We start from the raw sequence: 20,809 nt of genomic DNA, 5'->3' as shown, positions 1-20,809 counted from the left end.
TCTTATGACACACTCTTTTACGTCATAATGTCCCGGGCAATATAACGCTGACTGTTGTGTGACGTTACGACGTAGAACCTCTTTTGGGCGTTGTGACACAAGTATGATTTCCGATCTTTTGACGCATGATTGGTTTCGGAAACTATGACGCACGATTGTGCGTCATAATACCCCGGATATTATGCCGCACCACCCTTCGGACGTTTTGTCTCTAAAAATAGAGACATTGCATCAAAAATTTTAATAAAATTCAGAGACATTGCCAACAGCGTGCCCTTTCATACCACATGTTCTATTTCACAAGATCTACCTACATCAAAGCGGTATGAAATGAAAACTGAAAACGCCGTCAACTAGCGGTATCCTCTATAGTTTTACATTTATCAAAATGATTCTGAAGATTATTTTCTGCTGTTGCGTTAGAATGATCAGAATAATTTTAGCACGATTGACACGTTGCCTATGTAATTCGAAGATTTGTGTCTGAAACATTGCGCAGGGAAGATTCTTTCCTTGCTAACTCGTGAAAACCCAAGTAACAATTGATGTTTTATAGCACCCTACAAGTGCAATCTAAGTTTCATGAGAGACTGTAAAACTATCATAAAACCTTAATTGTTACTAGGCAATACCTCTATGCGGGATTGTTTAAGTCAGATTTGCGGTATTAGTGGTGTTTGACATTTTTAAATTGACGATTAAAACAGGTTTTTGGATTTGGGACTATTATTTGGCGTGTAGAAACTCATACAGCCAAGCCCGAGTGTGGGCGAAGTGCGTAGCATATCTCCGTTAGTATATTATCCATTCATAAATTTTTATGGCATCAAGAAAACATGTTTTTACTACTTTATCAAATAAAAAACCCTGTTCAAGTTAAAAAAAAATCAATTTGGTTTTAACTTTTCAATATTTTCCATGAAAGTAATAATCTGATTAAGTTTTGTAATACTTCCTCCGAAAGCTGAAAAAAGGATGATAATCGTATACATATAAGGGTGGAACAAAAATTAGATTCTTACTTCTTGGAATAAGTGTATAAAATTTACATGAACTTTCGTGTGTGAAAATTTGCTTCCTCAAAATTAATCCTTCAGGAATCGCCCGTTGCCTCCTAAGAAAAGATATGTAGTTTTCATAGAAAATTTACTAAGAAACAAAGTCTCGAAGCCTACGAAACGTTCTGATGCTTGTGGAAAAAGTTATTGGGGAGAAACCGCTTGATGCTCTGACGATTGATAAGATATTTATTTGTTCTAACACCACTGCACAGTGGTCCAGAATGTAAATTTAGCAGGAATTTTAACTTTTTGTTAAAATTAAATGACAGCCTTAAAATATGTTTGGCAAAGTTGGTGTACTTTGCAAGGCCCTTTTTTGTTTAACCCTAGAACGTTGCACTGGGGTACAAATGTACCCCACGGCTTCTTTGGAGCCGTGTCAAGATTATAATTCGGCATTTACCGGCCTGGGACTCTAACCATAATTCAATTTAGAGTTCCTAGTATGAGTAGGAAAAGGTGGTATAGCCAGTTTGCTTATAGCCTTCGTGGAAGCAGATGTCAAAGTTGGCCTAGGGTACATTTGTACCCCAGTGTACGGTTGCGATTAGCATTTCGTCAGGTTTCGTGCTGTCAGTAGAAATGTGACTCGTGATAATAATTATTACTGGTCAGAAATATTTTTTTCATTTCGATTTCCACCACATTTCGTGGTATTTTCCACAACTCGATTTTTAAACTTTCACTCTTCCAATTAATTGCACTTTTTCAAAAATATCGAAATTTCGTTTAATACTGTTTCTAGACCATTCGTTCAACTTTTAGAATCATTTGATTATTTTTCAAATCGGTTGAAAATTCCCATAGTTATACTGCCCATGATCGCATATCAGTCCCATAAAGATAGGAAATCCCATAGAAAACGGGACAAATATGCGAGCATGGGCAGTATAGTAATGTTTGTGAAAAAAAGTCAAAACCACGATTTTTTCACTTTGTTTTTGTTCAAACCATTTTATGTACTATTGATTCAATGATTTCCGTACTTTCACTGGCACAGCTGCTTTCGCAATTACAAACGAAGAAAATAATGTATTATACATTTCTTTTGTTTGCATTTTACCTGCGAAAATTGCGATCAAACGCGTGGGGTACGTTTGTACCCCAGTGCAACGTTCTAGGATGGAAAACGCAAGTGCAACGTTCTAGGGTTAAACAGAAGCTACGGTGGTTCAAATATTACCAATTATTAAAATTGAACATTTTAACGGTTCGAGAGAGCTAGACTGTCTTCGATGAAGTTGTATAACAATACGTTTAAGGCAAATTTGCTGAAGGCACGGAAGCTCCAGCTTTTATTTTTATAAGTTTTGTAGTTTTTATGTTACACTAAAGTACCCTTTGGACAACTTGAAGATTATTTTAGGGCGCACAATTGGCTTTAAAACACCAACTACTAAACTTTTTGCTTTTCAAAGTAAAGTAAAGCACATTCACATAGAAAATATAACTTTTTTCAAATAAGCACTTAACATTAAATACCATTGCAGTAATATGAAGCAGCATGCTTTGTAGTATATATCGCCAAAAAATGGCAAATACGATATTTTTTATATCTTGAGATATTTACTCAAAAATTGTTTATTTTTAGTAAAAAGCATATATATCTTTCGAGCGATAGAAGCTAGAGGTTCGGTATATTGAAACAAATTGCTCTCCTTCGAAATGTCTGAAAATATTTCTAAAACAATATTAATGAAAAATCTAAACTGCAGAAGTTATATAAATAAAACCATTTTATAAGAAACACCTTTTTTGGTAAATTTCCTGTAAAATGAAAAGTACACGACATAGAGTTCTAGTGTCCACGACAAAGTGTTTTGAAATTTTATTTTCTTCTGTTTTCTGAAAGACAGCGGAACTCTATCTCGAAACATTAAATAGTTAAATTTCTGATTTTAATAAATTTAGGAGCACCCTACCCACTATTTAAAATAACAGAAAAGTATTGAAAAGTCCAAAATTTTATCATGAAAGCGAAACTATTTTTTTTATCTTGTCCGCCGAGAAAGTAATTTAAACATATTACAAAGAGTCAATTCATGAAAAATCGACGGGCATAGCGTAGTTGGTAAATCGATTGCCTTGTACGCTCACCTGGGTTTGATTCCCAACCCCGCACATAGGGATAAATTTTTCCAAGAAATTTCTCCAACCCGAAAAGAGGCGAAAATATAGTGGTTAAAACCTCTATAATCAAGATTAAAAAAAAAACAAATTTTTAATGTAACATTTTCAGTTTTTTTCCAGCGTATCCTTCAGATGCTTTTCAGAGATTTTGAATGGGAACATTTTCTTCTGACACTTGCTTCTATTGTTGAAAATATATAAGTACTTAAAATATCAAAAATAGATTTTTTGAAATATGTTTTGTAAAATTTTGAAAAATATTGCTTTTTTTGCTCAATTATAACTTTAATCATGATCTCATTTGTAGTTGAAAAAGTTGTTTGCCCCATGAGTGATATTGGTATTCAAAAGAACACAATTTTTGGCGAAAAAGTGCCCATAACTTTCCAACGAAAATAGTGGTGCCATGAAACAAATTATTCGCCTTAAAACAATCTTAAAGTTGTCTGATGACTACTTTAGTTTTAAATCAATACCGCAAAAGTTATTTGTATGAAACAGTTTTGCTAAGAAACACTAAGAAGCACCCTAACCTTTGATTTTAAGATTGTTGTAAAAGGAAAAGTATGAAAGATAGAGCTTACATGTCTTCAGCAAACTTTTCTATAATTTATCGTTCTACAACTTCGTCAAAGCCTAGAACGATTAAAAAGTAATTTTTTTTTGATCTTGGTAAAATTAGAACCACCCCAATTGTCCACAGTGGCATATACACTACGGAAACTTAGTAGTGTTAGTAAAATCTCAAAATTCCTGTTGAATTTGCATTCTGGGTCACTGTGCATTGCTCTTAGCTGTCGAGTTGGTATATGCATTTTTTTTACTTTCTCTTCTGGTGTTCAAATCAATGATTTGAGTTGTTTGGTTTTGAGGGGAAAAAATGGCTTCTTTTGTGCACAATAAGAGAAAATTAAAGATTTTGTTTATAATTCGATCGTCAGCAGCAGTGAAGCTATAAAAATTGAAATTTTCATCAATCATCAGAGCATCCTGCGGTTGCCCAGTCAAAGCCTAAACTGGACAAAGAAAAGAATGTAAACACCACAGGGTTGCAAAACTAATGCAGTTTTTGCTCGAGGAGAAACTGAGTCAAGTTCTAACTCCAACCGCTGTGACAACTGACGGATTCCCACATGGAGATCATCAGAGTGATACTCTTCTAAGAGAGCATAATGATTTGTCGTGGTGAGTGGCGGAGCTCTTTATAGCTCAATGAAGCAAAGGGACCTTGAAACAGCCAACCCTGTGCTTCAGTAGATCCACGCACAATTTCGAATCGGTGACCCCACCACCGATCTCAACTTTGTAAGCGGACATTTATATGCGGTAGTCCTTCATACAAGCCTTGTCGCCGTCATTTGCTTGCTTTAGACAGACTATCACAATTCTGAACTTATCTAGGCGACCTTTCGGGATATCTGTCACTGATGAATATGTCTGCGTAATGCAAACATGTGGTAAGTCTGTGGGTCCGCAAGGGAAGACATTCCCAACGGTTTTTAACAAAAACTGTTTTTCTCAAGTTAGCAAAACTTTTTATGTAATTACCTATAAATGAGGAAACATCCGACTGCATGGTAACATTTCTTTGACACTTCAAATTCACGAAAGAACTTGGTTCTATCGAACTGAAACACCAGCTCCTCGAGTTTGTGTCAATGGAATGTTATGCAACGTATGTTGTATTCATATGTCTATGTGATATTCTTTACACCTTTTTATCTGACGTCTTTCTTCAGGAGGATTCATGTTTACCGCGGCATATTCCTTGACAATAATGAAAATGCCTTTGTAGCCATCGCCTTAGGATGTACATACGAAATCATTGTTCGAAAGTCGTACTAAAAAACCACACTTCGCCAAGGGCGCCAGAAGGTCACGCTACGTACTTCATGTACTTGGGTACGAAAGGGACCTTGTTGGCTTCGTACCACTCCAGGACAACATTTGCATAATGGCACGAAGCTAGACCCGGCCAGAAGATCGTAGGGCCCTCGTGTTTCTCCAACAGAGGAAGCAGACGCTTCTGTAGACACTCTTTGAGGTAGATCTTCCCGTTTACAGTCCCGGTAGCCACGAATGGCGCACTCCGTTTGCCACATGAGCAGATCGCTTGCCAAATAATGTATTTATTGGCAATATTTGAAAGTTTCTGTTGCCTTACTCCCTCCGGAACATCAAATTTGTGCTAGGCGGTGAAGAACGGTAGCCCCGGAAGCTGCCGGAAGTCCGCCCTGACGTAAGTCTCATCACCCATGATGAGACAATCAGACGTCGCACAGTGTCGCCTAGCCGAACAAAACCTCAAAATTTTATTTTAGATTTTTCATAATTTAACATTTTTCTGTTTCTTACCAGGTTGAACAGAGTCTTCCCAAAATATTAAGTCCTGAGGACGAAAGTTCGATTTTTTACAGAACTTCAAAAGTGAAATAGATGATGGATTCAGAGAAAAGCTGTTTTCAAACCAAAATTATTCAAATGAATATATCTTTTTAGTCAAGCCTCCGATTAGGGTCGAACTGGTTTCATTTGAAAGCTTATTTACTGGACTTATAGTTGCTATTCGATTTTATTCTCGCTCAGACATGAAGAACAAATAATAAATCGTGCAATAAATAAAAGTTATAATGTTCAAAGTGGCTGTACTTTTTTTTGAAACAGTCCGGAAAGATCGCTTTTTGTTCATGATACTTGAAAATTAGTGTACTTTCCGAAAATGAATATCTTGTTTTGCCCCTTTCTGTCCCGAGGTATGAAAAAAGGTGAAGGAGACGCCTGGTAGCCTTTGATTATCCAGGGTTCGTAATATAATGTTTAGATGTGTCTTATCAACAATTATCAACAATTGAAAAAAATGTGTATTCTGCTTAAAAATTCACCACGCCCAATTTTTTGAAAATGAATTTTCAGTTGTAGTGTACTTTATATTCGTAAATATTGTATTTTGGAACCACCCTAGGTGCCAAAATTTTGAGGCAACAAAAAAAACAAAAAATAAAGGAATGTTGGCAGTAGCTTCTCAGATTTTAGTGAAACTGCATGTTTTTCCAAGAATAATCAAGACTGTTATTTGAAAAGAGTCAAACTTTTTTTACCATTTTTTTTTTCAAATGGCTATAGACTAAAAATGACAAATCCTACAATAAATATGGTGTAGGAGTGGTATTTACAAAATTAGTCAAATTTTTGAATAAAAATATTGAAAAAATTCTTCATCGACTTCTACACTGAAAAAAATTCATTTTAAAAATTTAAAGTCGATTACAAAAAAGTCCCATCTTTCATTGGGACTTTGGATTTTGTTCCAAAATAGGTATTAAGTTCCCTACCTACCGTAAAAAATTTAAGTTGGGTACTTTCAAAAGAAAAAAGTTATTTGAAAAAAACTTTTCTTTGTCAAAACTGATTTTTTTCAGTGTATTTTTATCGAAAACTAAACCAATGAAAGTCATAGGATTGAAAATGGATCTCAGCCGCCAACTGAGTCGTAGTTTTTGGTGCTCTCTAAAGTTGTTAAATTTGAAGTGATTTGCGGGTTGGAATCCCCAGAATAGTGTACCGAATGATAAAACAAAGTGATTCAATTCATTGTGATGCAAATTTATACAAGTTTCCACTCGTGCGCAATGGAAATTTTTAGATTAAATTATAGCTAAGTTTGCTGAAAAGCGTAATTCTCAGTAGAGCTCGTGAAAGTGTTTGTGTATGTTCCGGCTCTCAATTGCGAATCTTCGTGGCAGTAGTAATAAAGAACCATTAACACTGCCAACGTGGAAGGTGTGTGTACGCCAAAGTTCTCTGCTATATGGAGCATGGAGAGGAGAATCAAACGGATAAGTTTATTTTGAATTTATTCTTTTTGTGTTAGTAATGGGAGCTTGTATTTAGGATTTTTGAATTTTTGTTTTTGGGTAAAGTGCCTGTTTTCACCATGTTGGGGAGGGGCCTCGCTAGGTCGTTGGTTGCTCGGCCTGCGGTCGATGGGGTGCGTGCGGGTTGGCATCTACTACTTTTCTTCGTTGTTTGGAGCCGGGATAGTAACACGGGCGCTTTGAGAGCGGTGAGGTAGTTGTGTTTGGGCGCAGCGGGGACTCGAGTCGGGATGGCGAACGCTGCTCTGGCCGGCGACTTCGGGTGGGTGGGGTGATGGTGGAGGCAAGGTGGCGGTAAGCTTATCGCCCTATATTTCCTACGTGTTTAACCGGTTGTAGTGTTCATTCGAGGTGACCGGTTCTTTTGAGCGGCTCTCCATGGCAGTTTGTTTTGATAGGTACCGAGCGCAGCTGCAGTACAGTGTGCATAGGTATGTTTTTTCCTGCTCTTTTGAGTTTTGGAGCTGTTTAGTTCGCATTTACACAATCGAGTGTTTTCCGCACACTGTTTGACAAACTGAGCATATTTAATGCACACATAAATGGTTGCTCGTTGTTTAGAAGCGAGTGTGTCGGTGGGATTTAGTGGTTACGGGGTGTAGTGGCTTCTTGTTTTTTTTCTTGTATTCGCAATGACAGTTGCGTGCAGTTTTTGTTTCGGGTTTGTTGTGGGCAGATTTGTACTAGTATAGGTTACCACCACTTTGAGGTAATATCAATTTTTATTCTCACGTTGCATTAGTGCAATGCTGATGTAGGAACGTAGACTCTTTTAGAGTTCGTTTATGATTTTGTCACCTGGTAGCGAAGCATCATCGGGAATGTAAATCCGCTGGAATGGTAAATGTTTTACGAGTCAAAAGTTTATTGGGTTATTGAATCGGAGAATCGTTTGATATATTTGAAGGCAGGCGCGGCGAAACACTTTACGCCCGAGTGGGTAGAAAGCATAGGGTGAGGGGTCCATTAGTAAGGATTTTTTCCCTTTTCGCAATGCACACGCTGACATTGCATTCACAATAAATCGCATTCGTTTGAGCAAATGGAATTGTAGTACATCGATGTTTTCAAATGTGTGTAGTGCGAGATACATGCGTTGCACATCTAAATTTTTTGAAATGGTTCAAAATTTCGGGTGGGTAATAACCCATTCGTTTATTTTCGAGTGGGTAGTATTACCCATACTACCCACGCTTTCCGCCGGCCCTGTTTGAAGGTTGTTGTTCGAATTATGCACGTGGGTTGCTGGACCTACTTGAGTGCTGCTCTTGACGGAGTGGCTGTGGGTTTTGTTTCGGTACACAGTTGTATTGCACGCCCCAGTACATTGTATTAGTGTGACGAGAAATCACAGCTGTTCTTTTAGGAGCAGCGCTTACTGGAGGTTGTGCACCACAGGGCTTTGATTTGAAATGAACATACAAAGCGCGTGAATACTTGGCTGGATCACAATGTCTACCGGAATGTTTCTCTAGCTACTAGCATCAGTTCTCTCCTGCGACACTTGTGGATGATGCAGGGAATTCCTCGGTCATGGTAGTCACGGGTGTTGAACTAACATTCCTTCCCATCCCATGGTTGGCCTGCATGGACGTGGCCGTCTACATTGTTGATCATACTGTGATCTTAGTCTCTTTGGGTTGCACGTTGAGTGTGATGTACTGGTCCCGGGTATCATACAATCGATTCAGTGTGCAATTTCAGCGGGTTTTGATCAGTCACGGGAGACTCACGTGCGGTCAACTAAGCTAAGCTAATCCAAATATGTACGTCCCTAGGATACAGTAGTGTTGGGTTAATTTGCAAGTAAAATGTTAGGCTTTGCTTTGTGGGTGTTTTACTGTCCCTATGATACGAGCCTGTTTTACACAAGGTACTGCACAATGCACACATAACGATATATTTTTAAGAAGTAATGGGCGACTCCTGGAGGAATTATTTTGTAAAAGTTTACTTTCCCATGCAAAATCCCATGTAAACTTTAAACAGTGGGCGCAAAAATATAGTTTCACCGATCGAACTAAGAATTTGCACAGTTGTTCTAGGACCCAAATAGTACCTAAAAAGTTGCTCGGAGCTGGAATCTATTTTTTGTCCCACCCTACTGCACATACCTTCGGCTCTGAACTCGGATTACAGCATCATTGCATTCCACCCAACGAAACTGGAACAGGGGTTTTTTGTATTTTGCCGTACGCTTGTTTTTTTTTGTATGTCGCAGGAAAGTCTTCTATTTCTACCTGTGACCTGCTCGGGTGGATAATTATGTACTATAGGCTAACTCCAATCCGGTTCCGCTCCGCTTCTGTCCAGTCCTATTTGGTGCTCATTCAATACTGTACATGGGCATTGGGCATCGTTATTCTTCCGTATATTTTATATGCGCGCGTTCACACTTGTCCTTACAATTGTAGATGCGTGCGTATGGTTGAGTGTTGATGTCCGTGCGCGGTGACTCCCATTTCTCATGCAAGTTTTATTGGTCTGTGTATTGAGTGTGCGACAGTGATGTTGAGGTGGTTTGGTGCACAATCCTATTGTTGAGGTAGTGCGGTGCTTCGTTTGACCGCATTGGAATAGGCTTTTTTCTCGATCAACGCCTTCAAGGCTGGTACCATGAATGCCTCAGGGATCGCTCAAGCGTTCCCTTTTTTCGTTTGAATGCTCGTTGGTTTGTCTGGTCTTTTACTCGTCTATTTTGGAAGGTTTTGGTTGTAAGTTTTTTTGTGCAATTAAGGACGATTTTTCAAAAAGAAAGTTTTTTTTGTTAAAATTTCCACCATCTTGTTTATTATATTAATGAATTTTTGAAGGGGGATGGGTCGTGGACTGGATGATTTTATGTGGTTTGGGGCCCTTTTAAATTGTTAATTTTCGGTGAACGTGCGAGCGCCAGTTTATGGTGCCGCGTTGCATCTATTTTGTGCATTGGCAACTTCGTGGTTCTTTGAGGGAGTATGGAACGGGATTTAGCGTACAACTGTTTTGTAGTTTGCAAGGAGGCAGCAAACCGTTTTGCCTTTTTAACATGTCGGAGGGTGAAGTAAGACACTCCTATGTCCCCTTAAACTTAAAAGAAATTCTATATATATAGAATATCATCATCATCTTTCACAACTGTAATTCTTTCAACTATCTCATTTTTTACACTTATCTAGTACTCAGTATAACCAATAGTTAGCATAGCAATAAATAAATCGCGCGCGGTAATGATTGTTTAGAACCCGCACTTTATTGTTGCAATTCAAGATTAGTAACAGTTCCGCTTACTACGATACCACTCTACCACTTAGATTCGGAATTTTATTCAAACGATCGCCGGGAAAACTTTACACAGACACGGCAGAATACACAAAACATTCGCGGCGTGATGAAAAATTGAACGATATCGATTTATTAAAATATAAGCAATACTCCTCATAAACGGCTATCCGGAGTTTAATTTGCATATTTAACCAATCGCATTAATGCAACAAATGATAAATCTGCCAAATTCTCGGCAGCCGGCTGCCCAGAGCAATTTTCACATGATAACGCTACCGGCACACTTACTAACAAATATCCCCTTCCCGTGATACATGTGGAGATGCAGAGGATTCCTCGGTCTCTAGCAGCAACATGTATCGGACTAACATTCCTTCCTTCCCCAGAAGATCTGCATTCGGACGTGGCCGGCATCGGTATTGATCAGCATGCAGGGATCAATATAGATTGTACAATGTGGCTCATCGTGCTATTCCCAAGCATGTTGTTCCAATCAACATTTTACAATCTCAATTGGTTCTGGTCAATAACGGAGTAGCAACCACGGGCGATCTCTTATGCTTATGCTTATGCTAAAACTAAACCAATGAAAGTCATAGTCAACAACACGGTTTTGGTTAAAGAATCTTCACGATATTTATTCACAAAAATAATTACTAATGCATGTAACTTTGGTAAACATTTTCCTTAAGGTGAAGCGATTCCAAAATCACAACAATGGTTCGGTTATGTTCGGCTATGTTCGGGTTACGTTCAGCATCTGTGTGCGGCTAGAACGTACCATATCGATAGGAGATGGCACGCACACAAGCGTATCGTTTAGCAATCAGCCGACTGATTTTTGCACCACGTGTTTCATTTGTTTTGAAAAATGAAAAGGTACAAATTTCCCAAACGAATCGAAATTCCGTGAAGAGAATCAATTCATCTGCATGTGCTAACATGCTTACATACAGTGATACAATTTCTAAGCAATCTGAGATAAGACATTTGAGATACAAACGATTTTGTCTTGTAATGTTTTGATTTTGACGATGAAATAATAAGAAGAAGCAGAAATGACGGCAGCCATTTTAGCTGCCACCTTGTGACTCTATTCAGCATGTCCTTAAATGTCATAAACAAAAATACTCAATTGTGTTGTGCACTTTGAAATGAAATCGATTTTGCCAGATCTATTCCTTCCATACAAAAAGCGATGTTGTCAAACTTCGATCCAAAACGATCGCATGAAAAAATATACGAAAATTTTGTTCGATTAATGAAAATGAAATTGTTTGACAAACGAAATCTTCGTGCTATATACAAACTTTAGTAAAATATCGAAACATTTCGTTTCAATCACGAAGAATAGTTTTGTTTTGAACGAACAATTTCGTGCAATGTACACTAAAAATATTCAAAATTACGAAAATTTTCGTTCTTCATGTTGCCATTTCTTCAGTTCGTGAAATGAACGAAAATGCTTCGTTGCAGAAAACGACGAATGAGCTCGTTAACGATTTGACTTCATCGCGTGCGATGTAATAATGGATAATCAATAATTTCACCATAACCTATCCACCACTAGAAACCAACGAACAAAGCATAGTTTTTTTCTAAGGAGTTTTATAGCTAAGAGACATCACAGTTAAACGAATTTGTGATGCTTTATACATAAATAATAGATTAATCTATGCTTTCTTTATCAAGTACAAGAACTAGTTCGAATGTCCGAACATAAGCAAGCTATTACGATATAATTGCATACGTCATTTACGGTGATGCCGTATGGGATCACATGCGGGGAGTAGGTCAAGGTGTCCGTCTTCAAGCACCTTTCCGTATATTTTTACCAAGAGCGGAAACTGCTTACTATCAGACAGGGTTTAATCCCATGACATAATACTCCACGTTGAACAATTGAGCAACTATCTAAACGGCAGACACAACGACTAAAAGCTAACGTCTTCAACACTGCCTACACCCATAACTGCACAGAACACTACCGTTAATTGACGCTGTGGTGACGTATGACACTTACGACAAATGAAGCAAAACTATGATTTAGCAGCCAACTAACTACATTCATTCGCTTTGTCGTTTCATTTCTTCTAATCCATTGCCCGTGGAAACATTTTAATTTTCATCGCTTCCGCTGGCTCATCAACACGCAATGCTGCAGGTGTACGACGTCACCGCGATCAAGGTGAAGAACGTGAACAATGGCACCGTGGGAAAACCGGTCGTATTTTTGGGTAAAAGTTCACATCATTCATCTCGCGTGAGACTTGATTTCATTACTCCTTCAACTACTTTTTTGCAGTGGAAACTTCCCAGGCGGGACCAGGCAACCTGGAGGTCACAGTCAACGGAGGGCGTGTTCCAACTTCGGCACAAGCTCAAGGTCAACATACGTACGCGATCAGTTTTACTCCACGTGAAGCGCAGAACCATACGGTGGAACTGCGATTCAACGGGCAGGATGTGCCGGGAAGTCCGTTCACATGCAAGGTTTGATTCTTCTATTTAAAAAAAGTTGACGAAATAATCGAAAATGATTTTCTTGTAGGTATCCCCCGCTGCAAGAATCGTTGCCAACGATCTGATGGATAAGGTCAGCGTAGGACATGTGTTTGATTTCTTGGTAGAATCGGACATTTCGCCGGTTGTTGAAGTGCTTGGACCTGCTCGGCGAGCCGTTCACGCTGATGTGACTCCTGCTCCCGATGGGTACAAAGTGAAATTCGAACCTATCGAAGTGGGTGACCATTCTGTTGAGGTTCGCCTACCTGGCAGTGGCCACGTGGAAGGGAGTCCGTTTTTGCTAAAAGCGTATTCAGCGGAGAAGGTAGTCGTGACGGACATTAGACCGGGGATCGTTGGAAAGAGTGTTAGCTTCGGTATCAACGCCAGCCAAGCCGGAGCGGGTAACTTGGAGATTATTGTTGCAGTTGGAGGAAAGAACGTTCCAAACTTTGTACAGTCGGAGGGAAATGCTCGGTTTAAAGTAAACTTTAAGCCTACGGAAGCTGCAACACATTCGTTGTCGGTGCGATTCAATGGGTATCCGGTCCCAGGGTCGCCATTTGCTTGCCACGTGACACATGCCCCGCTGTCCCTGTCGAGAGCCATCGCCAGCGGAGAATCGCTGCGGCAGGCTCCGGTTAAGTGTGAAAACATTTTTGAACTGGAAGGATTTGATGGAATCGATCCTCAGGTCCTGATCACATCACCTTCAGGAGATACTGTTTCATGTAGAGTGTCCTACCGCGATGAAATTCATTTGGTTTCTTTTGTTCCGACTTCGGTGGGAAGACACTTGATCAGCGTGACCGCCAACGATCAGCATATTAACGGATCGCCATTCTCGTGCAACGTGTTCGACGTTTCGCGCGTTGCGATCAGTGGATTGGATCATCACAACACTTTGGCTTCACTGGGAGTTCCGTTAACGTTTAGTGTGGATGCTGCTGGCGCTGGTGAAGGTACGCTTGAATTGGTTGTGTCGACGGCTACCAGCACCGTTAAAGCAGAGGTCACCGCTTGTGCCAGAGGACTGTACGATGTAACATTCGTTCCCCAAACTTGTGAGCCACATTTTGTCAACATCACTTTCAACGATCTTCCGGTTGATGGAAGTCCTTTCCGATGCGAGGTTCAACAGAATACTCAACATGTTCAGGTTGGAAACAGCACCTTCATAGAGTTGGCTGGTGAAGATCAAAGTGTTGAGATTTACGATCCGGATAATAAAATGGTACCGTTCACGCTATCTCGTAAGTCTGCCGAATTCAAGGCGACCAAGATCGGGAGCTACATTGTTCGTTACATCGATCAGGAGACCAGAACATTCATTGCGGCTAGAACCATAAACGTGTTTGATCCTTCCATGGTAAAAATCGTGGAGGTAGGTGAAGCTTACTGCCACAAGCCAGCTTCGTTGGCAGTTTCGATCATGGATGCAGGACAAGGAACTCTGACTTCTGTAGTACGTTGTGGGGGTCTAGAGGTTCCCCATTCGATCCGAGGACCAACCAAGAACGGAACTTGGGAGATCGTGTATCATCCCACTAGAGTCGCTCCACATAAAATAATGATTCTGTACAATCAGGTTCCGATCGCCAGTAAACCGATCGAGATCAATGTGTTGGCGCCAGCTATGAGTAAAGAGGTAAGTTGGTCCCTTGTAAGCCACGAATGTAGAGTTTCTTATTTTCTAAAACTCTCCCGCAGATAACCGTCAACGGTCTAGGTTTGTACCAGGCTCGAGTCGGCAAGACAACATCGTTCGCCATCGACACCGTTGGTCATCCGGCACGGGAGTTTGATGTGGTCGTTTCCGGCCCGGGAGGTCAAGCTCTGCCGGTGCGTTGCTACCAGACCAAGGGAGGCCACCTGCAGGCGGAATTTACGGTGCAAAAAGTTGGACAATGTTTGATTGGTAAGTATTAAGATTTATTTGCCAGAAAAAAAAACACAAAACTTTTCCAATGCCATGTTTCTGCAGACGTACTCCATCAATCGAAACCATTGCCGGGAAGCCCGTATACGTGCGAATCGTACGATCCTTCGAAGATCCACCTGCAAAAAGTGCCGAAGATGAATCTCTGTTCCAATTCACCAATCAGCTGGAACGGTAAGTTGCTTGTAACCCGTAATCATCCACTGACTCAGTTGTTAACCATTTGCTATTTCATCCCTTTTCAGTGAAATCAGAGTCAGCGGGAGTAGCCGAAATCGAGGTAACCGTACTGTCACCCACCGGACAGAATGTTCCCGTCAAACTGATCCAGCAGGAAGACTACGTTCATCAGATCGAATTCCTCCCACTAACAGCGGGACACTACAAGGCAACCGTGGTGTACGGTGGAGAGAATGTGCCGGGATCACCCATGACGTTTGCTGTTCAAACCATCGGCAACAAAACGGACAGCCATGCATCCGGAAATGGGCTAGAGGTTGCGCACCGTGGAAAAGAGACCTCTTTCGTGGTGTTCTGCCCAACTATTCCCAATGTGCAAATCGAACGGTGTGACGAGCAGGCTGAGCGGATCGAACCGAGAATCAAAAATCTGGGCAATAATGAGTGGAAAATTTTCTACACAATTTTAACGGTTGGAGAATACGAAATAAGGGCCAGTTGTACCAATAGAGGACCACTGCCTGGATCACCGTGGACAATTGCTTGTTTAGATCCGGCAAAGGTCACGCCGATCGGAGGTTGGGGCAGTTTGTTGGATAGTAACGGGAAGTTACTTCTTCCGGTTAAAATTGCTTTCGATACCAGCATGGCCGGACCGGGAGAGTTGACTTGCTATGTGAATGGCAATGACGTCGCTGTCGAGAAGCAAAACAGCGGAAGAAGTTTGCTTTACCTGTCAGATGAAGGTCTCTCGAAAGGTGAACACAGTTTTGATTTAACCTGGTCGGGCCTATCAATCTCCCAAAGCCCTGGGTACGTTTTTGTAACAGGAAATTCATCAGCAGCCGATAAGGTCGTTCTGACAGGCCGAGGACTCACTTCCGCTCAAGTAGGTGAAATCTCTCACTTTACGATCGATGCCTCGGAAGCTCTTTCCGGTAAACCGGAAGTTCACATGCACTACGAAGACGGAGAAAATCTGCCAGTGACATTGTTACAACCAAGACCCAATGAACTGATTTGGTTGGCATCCTATAATCCCCACAAATCGACAGGTGGCCCATTAAGCCTTGCCGTAGAATGGAACGGACGGCCCATCAAAGGATGTCCACTGACCATTTCGGTCGGCCCAGCGGTGGATGCCGCTAAGGTACTTTGCTCCGGTGAAGGTCTCCGAAATGGGGTGGTAGGCCGCGACATTAAATCATGGATCGATACTCGAAGAGCCGGACCGGGAGAACTCACCGCGCATTGCACCGGTCCTCGTAAGGTTGCGTACTGCGAACTGTACGATCACGGAGATGCTACGTTCACACTGAATGTTAAACCGCAGGAACCTGGAAGACATTCGCTCACGATCAAATATGGCGGACAGCATGTACCCGGTTCGCCGTTTACGCTGAGAGTTGCGGGAGCACCCGACGCCAGTAAAGTTCGCGTGTACGGACCAGGAATTGAACATGGAGTTTTAGCTACCTTCCAGTCGCGGTTCATTGTGGACACCCGGGGAGCCGGAGCTGGGCAGTTAACGGTACGCGTGCGAGGTCCTAAGGGTGCTTTTCGAGTAGAAATGCAACGTGAAAGTCAAAAGGATAGAACCATTCTGTGCAAGGTAAATGTGCTACTGTTGCTCTGATTTCTTTTTTGAACACCAAGCTTAATTTCAATTTCAGTACGATCCAACTGAGCCAGGCGACTACCGCGTTGAGGTCAAGTGGGCTGGAGAATTGGTGCCCGGTTCTCCGTTCCCGGTGCTGATTTTCGACACACAGGAAGAGTTGAAACGATTTTTACACGGCAATTGAAAATCAATCTAAACCATATAAGTATTTTTGTGCAGTTTGCCTACTCGTAAGATGTTGACTAATTTATACATTAGATCAGAATTTTCTGAAAGTTACAAAAACAAAACAATAAAACATTCTTTATTTACAGCAAATGAATAAAAAACAGTTTATTTGAGAATTTGTTATAACTTGGCAGCAAGAACACATCAGTATTCGATTTCAGTCGTGCCCTTGGTAGAATTTTGAAAGAAAATCCGTCGGTTTCGGCTCCTGCGACTCGTTCCAATACCTCATGACGTGACCTTTCAGCTTCCATCTGGCAGTTACCTCTTTCAGTTCCATTTGACCCTTCACAACTAGCATATCGATCACTCTTACATCGCTGACAGCTTGGTGTTTGAGAAACTTTTCACGCAATTTTGATCGACACTGTTCGAAGGACTTGGGTATATCGTACTCGTGCATCACCAGCGGAATCTGCCGATACCACGATTTGTACAGGCTGATGACTTTGCGGCGGGCCTCCTGGTGATCAGCGGACAGCATCGGCCGAACTTGATGAATAGATTGCTGGAGAGCCTCCTTGAGCGGCATGTTTGCTCCGATTCTGGAATATTAAGAGAAAATATTTACGATGATTATTGGCAGGTATAGGTTATGGCTTGCTGGGATGGCGAATAAATAGCTGCGGATGTAACATTTATTTCGTCATTTTGGCGGATAAAATCCTGTTTTAATCTACATAGTGGTTGAATTGTGCTTTTCTTATTCTTTAACACTAGAATTCCAGGGCCTGGGGGCTCAGAGGGCACTGGTCTAATGAACCATTCGTTGTATACTCAAACCCTAGCTCGGATGGATTCTTTGTAGTCAATCTGATCGTATCCTTAGGGCATCTCCACCGCTAGATCTAATGTTTTGTTCCATTTTATATTATACTACACGTAGGAGAATCAAGCCTTTTTGAAACAACAAAACGTTTAGTTGATTTTCAAACTAGACTAATGACTGTTTCAAACTGAGATGGGTGTTTCCAGAAAGCGCGTATTCAACAAATACTTCTGTTTGCATTTTAAATAGAAAATTGTCGAAACCAAAAAAAAAATTGATCTAACTGTTTCCTTCGTTAAAATTGAACAGAATCTTTGTTTGATTTCAACTAAATTTGAGTAGTTCACTCCCTTGGTTAATACTATTTATTTTTTTTGTCCTTCGAACCTGTTTGTTTGTTCTTCCCCGGTGAGAGAAGTTCGAAAGCGAGTCCACCAGCCAGGTGCCGAGGTCAACTCGGCGATACCGGTGGAGTAGGGTGTCCGGTTTGCTGGAGCACCGGCGCAACTGGTGGTGTCTCGTCGCGGTCTACTCAGTCTAGTTGCTGGCGGTGAATCTGACTGTACGCTGACGGAGAGTTCCTCGGCGGATGAAGTTCTCCCGATACCGATTATTCTTCGGTTTCAGTACCAAAACTTCTTGAGCCACCGCAACTTGTTTAAGTCCTTTAGTTCCCTTCTTGTGCCATTTAGCACTACTTCCTTGTTGAGCCATTCAGCTCTCCGACTTGTTCGCGAGCTTCTCGGTGTAGTCCCCGACGATGGACCTGACCTACTTCGGCGGAGAGTTCCCCGGAAAGAGAAATTCTCCCGAAACCGAGCCAACCAGCTAGGTGCCGAGCTCAGTTCGACGATTCCGATGAAGCAGGGCGTCCGGTTCACTGGTGCCCCGATGACCCACCACTGTTGGTGTCTTGCTGTGGTCTACTCAGTCTAGTCCCAAGCGATGAATCTAGCTTACGCTGATGGAGAGTTCCCTGACGAAAGATGTTCTCCCAATACCGATTCTTATTTGGTTTTCGTTATATTTCTATCGGAATAACCGGTGGGGTACCGTGGTTGGTCTGACGATTACGGAGGGAGCGTGATGTCCGGTTCGCTGGCGTTTCTATGACCCATGCTCGGTGCTCTGTTGCAGTCTACACGACTAATCCTCGGCAGTGGATCTAGCTTTTCCAGTGGAGAGTTCCCTGGCGGTGATTGCTCTCCCGAAACCGTAGCTCGACGTTCATCACGCCGTTTCAGCTATAATATGGTCATGATCTACATCATAACTCTATTGACTGCGTTCCACGTCTTTACATCGCTTATCATTCTGTAGGCTACATTATCAGGGATGATGCCCCTGAAGCAGCCGTGGCAGCGCTGGCGTTTCTATGATCCAACAGGAGCTGTTTCAGGTGGAAGGTCATCTGTCCGTGCTTTCAATTGATCCACGTCGACAGGTTCGGGATGAGCCGGAAGGTCCACTTTCTTTTCTCCGTCTTATCCCATTCCTGCTGCCACGTCACCATCGAATCGATTCTCATCATCTTCCTCACGTTCCTGGCGTTTCATTGATTGTAGCACTTGATATCCTACGACACACCTTGTCGTAGGATATCAAGGATACAGATGGGGATCATCCCGGCGATTATCTCGGCGACATCGATGACGAAACACTAGATAACAGACCGACTTTGAGCAGGTGTAATAAACGTGGTTATTAAAGCTCAACCGGTTTCAGTGCACGCTTCGATGCAATCACGTGCCCTTCGACGGTGATCTGTATCAACTGAACTGCTTTGCAGTTGCTGACCAACAACACATCCGTCCTGTGGTGGTGATGGTTCTCGATTGCGTCTATTGTCTCCGTAATCGACACCTTCACTTCTCTAAGTGTCTCACTCATCACCGTTAGTGACACGTCGTCCGCGAAACGAACGATTTTGACTTTCCCGGGCAGCCGCGGTGTTAAGAGCTCTCGTACATCCTGTTCCAAAGAGTTGAACCGAGAATGGAGCCCTGAAGATCGCCCGCAGCGACTTGCATTGACTTCTGCCCTTCGTTCGTCTCGTACAGCAGTGCTCTACTTTGGAAGTAGCTCTTCAGGATCTGGCTAATTCTTCTGTGCAGCGCTACGGCATTGGTTTATACGAGGCTGGATGGCCCGGTGACTTCCCTGAGTATTGCAGCAACAACAGCTTCTGAACTTTCCTCATTTCGGGGAATTTTTCATCATCTAAACACTTCTGCAGTAGCATCCTGAATATGTCCGATTATGCCAGCATCTCAGCTTTCAGCACCACGTTTGGTATTCCATCCGGACCGGGGGCTTTCTTTGATTTTAGTTGCATCGACGCTTGAACTTGTCGTTAGTCGTTTGTCACTCGGCTGTGTTTGCTTCTTCTGCTTCGACGTACGGTGTCGGTGCCCACGTATTTGGATCGTGCTTCGGGAAGAGATTCTCAACGATTATCTTTAGCTTATCCGGGCATCCTTCAGCTGGTGTCGATGGGCCCTCATCTTCGTCATGTCGACTCAGTACGCGTTCCCCATGGATTGGCGTCTACTTATCAGCACAGCTACACACCAAAAAAATCTGAATTTTATCGTTGACGTAATTGCAAACATGACACAATGTAACAAACCGTAAATTACGAAATAACGGAACATTACCGTGTTCCGTTTAATTTTACACGAAACATATACTTTAATTTTACACGAAACATATACGCAATGACATAAAATTACACTTCCTACCATTCAGATCAAACGCTGTATGTGGAGTAAAATTACATGATTTACGAAATTAAACGTCATGTAAAATTAAAATCAAACGTAAAACTAAGTCATTTTTGATGCTCGATATGTCAGGGTCGGGAGACGTAAATTTACACTATTTTTTCTAGGTGTGTACTTATGGCATACTGGCTTGCTAAGCATTTTAAAAGTGTCCCTAGCTTCTCGACAGGGCCGGCGGAATACATGGGTAGTATGGGTAGTGCTACCCACTCCAAAATTACCGAGGGGAGAATTACCCACTCGAAAGTTTGGAACAAACTACAAGCTGAAATTAACCATGCGGTGTCTCGCGCACAAAATGCATGCGTCTGAAATTCTCGATGTACAACAATTTCATATTAAACTTGCAGTTTTTTAACAAACAGAAAATCACTGTCCGGACATCATAAACCGGATCGTGGCCTCATTGGATCCGCTGGGAACGCTTGGGATCAGATTTTCAGGTAGCTGTTAG

General features: G+C 41.7%; 2 protein-coding genes across 6 annotated transcripts in view; one reads left to right on the top strand and one right to left on the bottom strand.

Annotated features, from left to right (window-relative positions):
* LOC131693417 (filamin-B) overlaps positions 1-16,906 on the top strand; it is a 183,666-nt gene extending 166,760 nt beyond the window's left edge. For all 5 annotated transcript variants that reach the window (XM_058981206.1, XM_058981205.1, XM_058981204.1 and 2 more), the window contains 7 exons: positions 12,495-12,567; positions 12,636-12,823; positions 12,882-14,483; positions 14,546-14,753; positions 14,820-14,948; positions 15,020-16,566; positions 16,628-16,906. In XM_058981206.1, the coding sequence (XP_058837189.1) occupies positions 12,495-12,567; positions 12,636-12,823; positions 12,882-14,483; positions 14,546-14,753; positions 14,820-14,948; positions 15,020-16,566; positions 16,628-16,759 (3,879 nt within the window). In that variant the 3' untranslated portion in view covers positions 16,760-16,906. The remainder of the gene's footprint in view (positions 1-12,494; positions 12,568-12,635; positions 12,824-12,881; positions 14,484-14,545; positions 14,754-14,819; positions 14,949-15,019; positions 16,567-16,627) is intronic.
* The window catches only part of LOC131693419 (NADH dehydrogenase [ubiquinone] 1 alpha subcomplex subunit 6-like), a 52,380-nt gene continuing 48,463 nt past the window's right edge, over positions 16,893-20,809 (bottom strand). The window contains exon 2 of the mRNA XM_058981210.1: positions 16,893-17,348. Within this exon, the coding sequence (XP_058837193.1) occupies positions 16,961-17,335 (375 nt within the window). The 5' untranslated portion in view covers positions 17,336-17,348 and the 3' untranslated portion in view covers positions 16,893-16,960. The remainder of the gene's footprint in view (positions 17,349-20,809) is intronic.

This window comes from Topomyia yanbarensis, chromosome 3, assembly GCF_030247195.1.
Source record: "Topomyia yanbarensis strain Yona2022 chromosome 3, ASM3024719v1, whole genome shotgun sequence".
Classification (NCBI taxonomy): Eukaryota; Metazoa; Arthropoda; class Insecta; order Diptera; family Culicidae; genus Topomyia; species Topomyia yanbarensis.
This window is presented reverse-complemented; position numbering and strand designations above follow the sequence as displayed.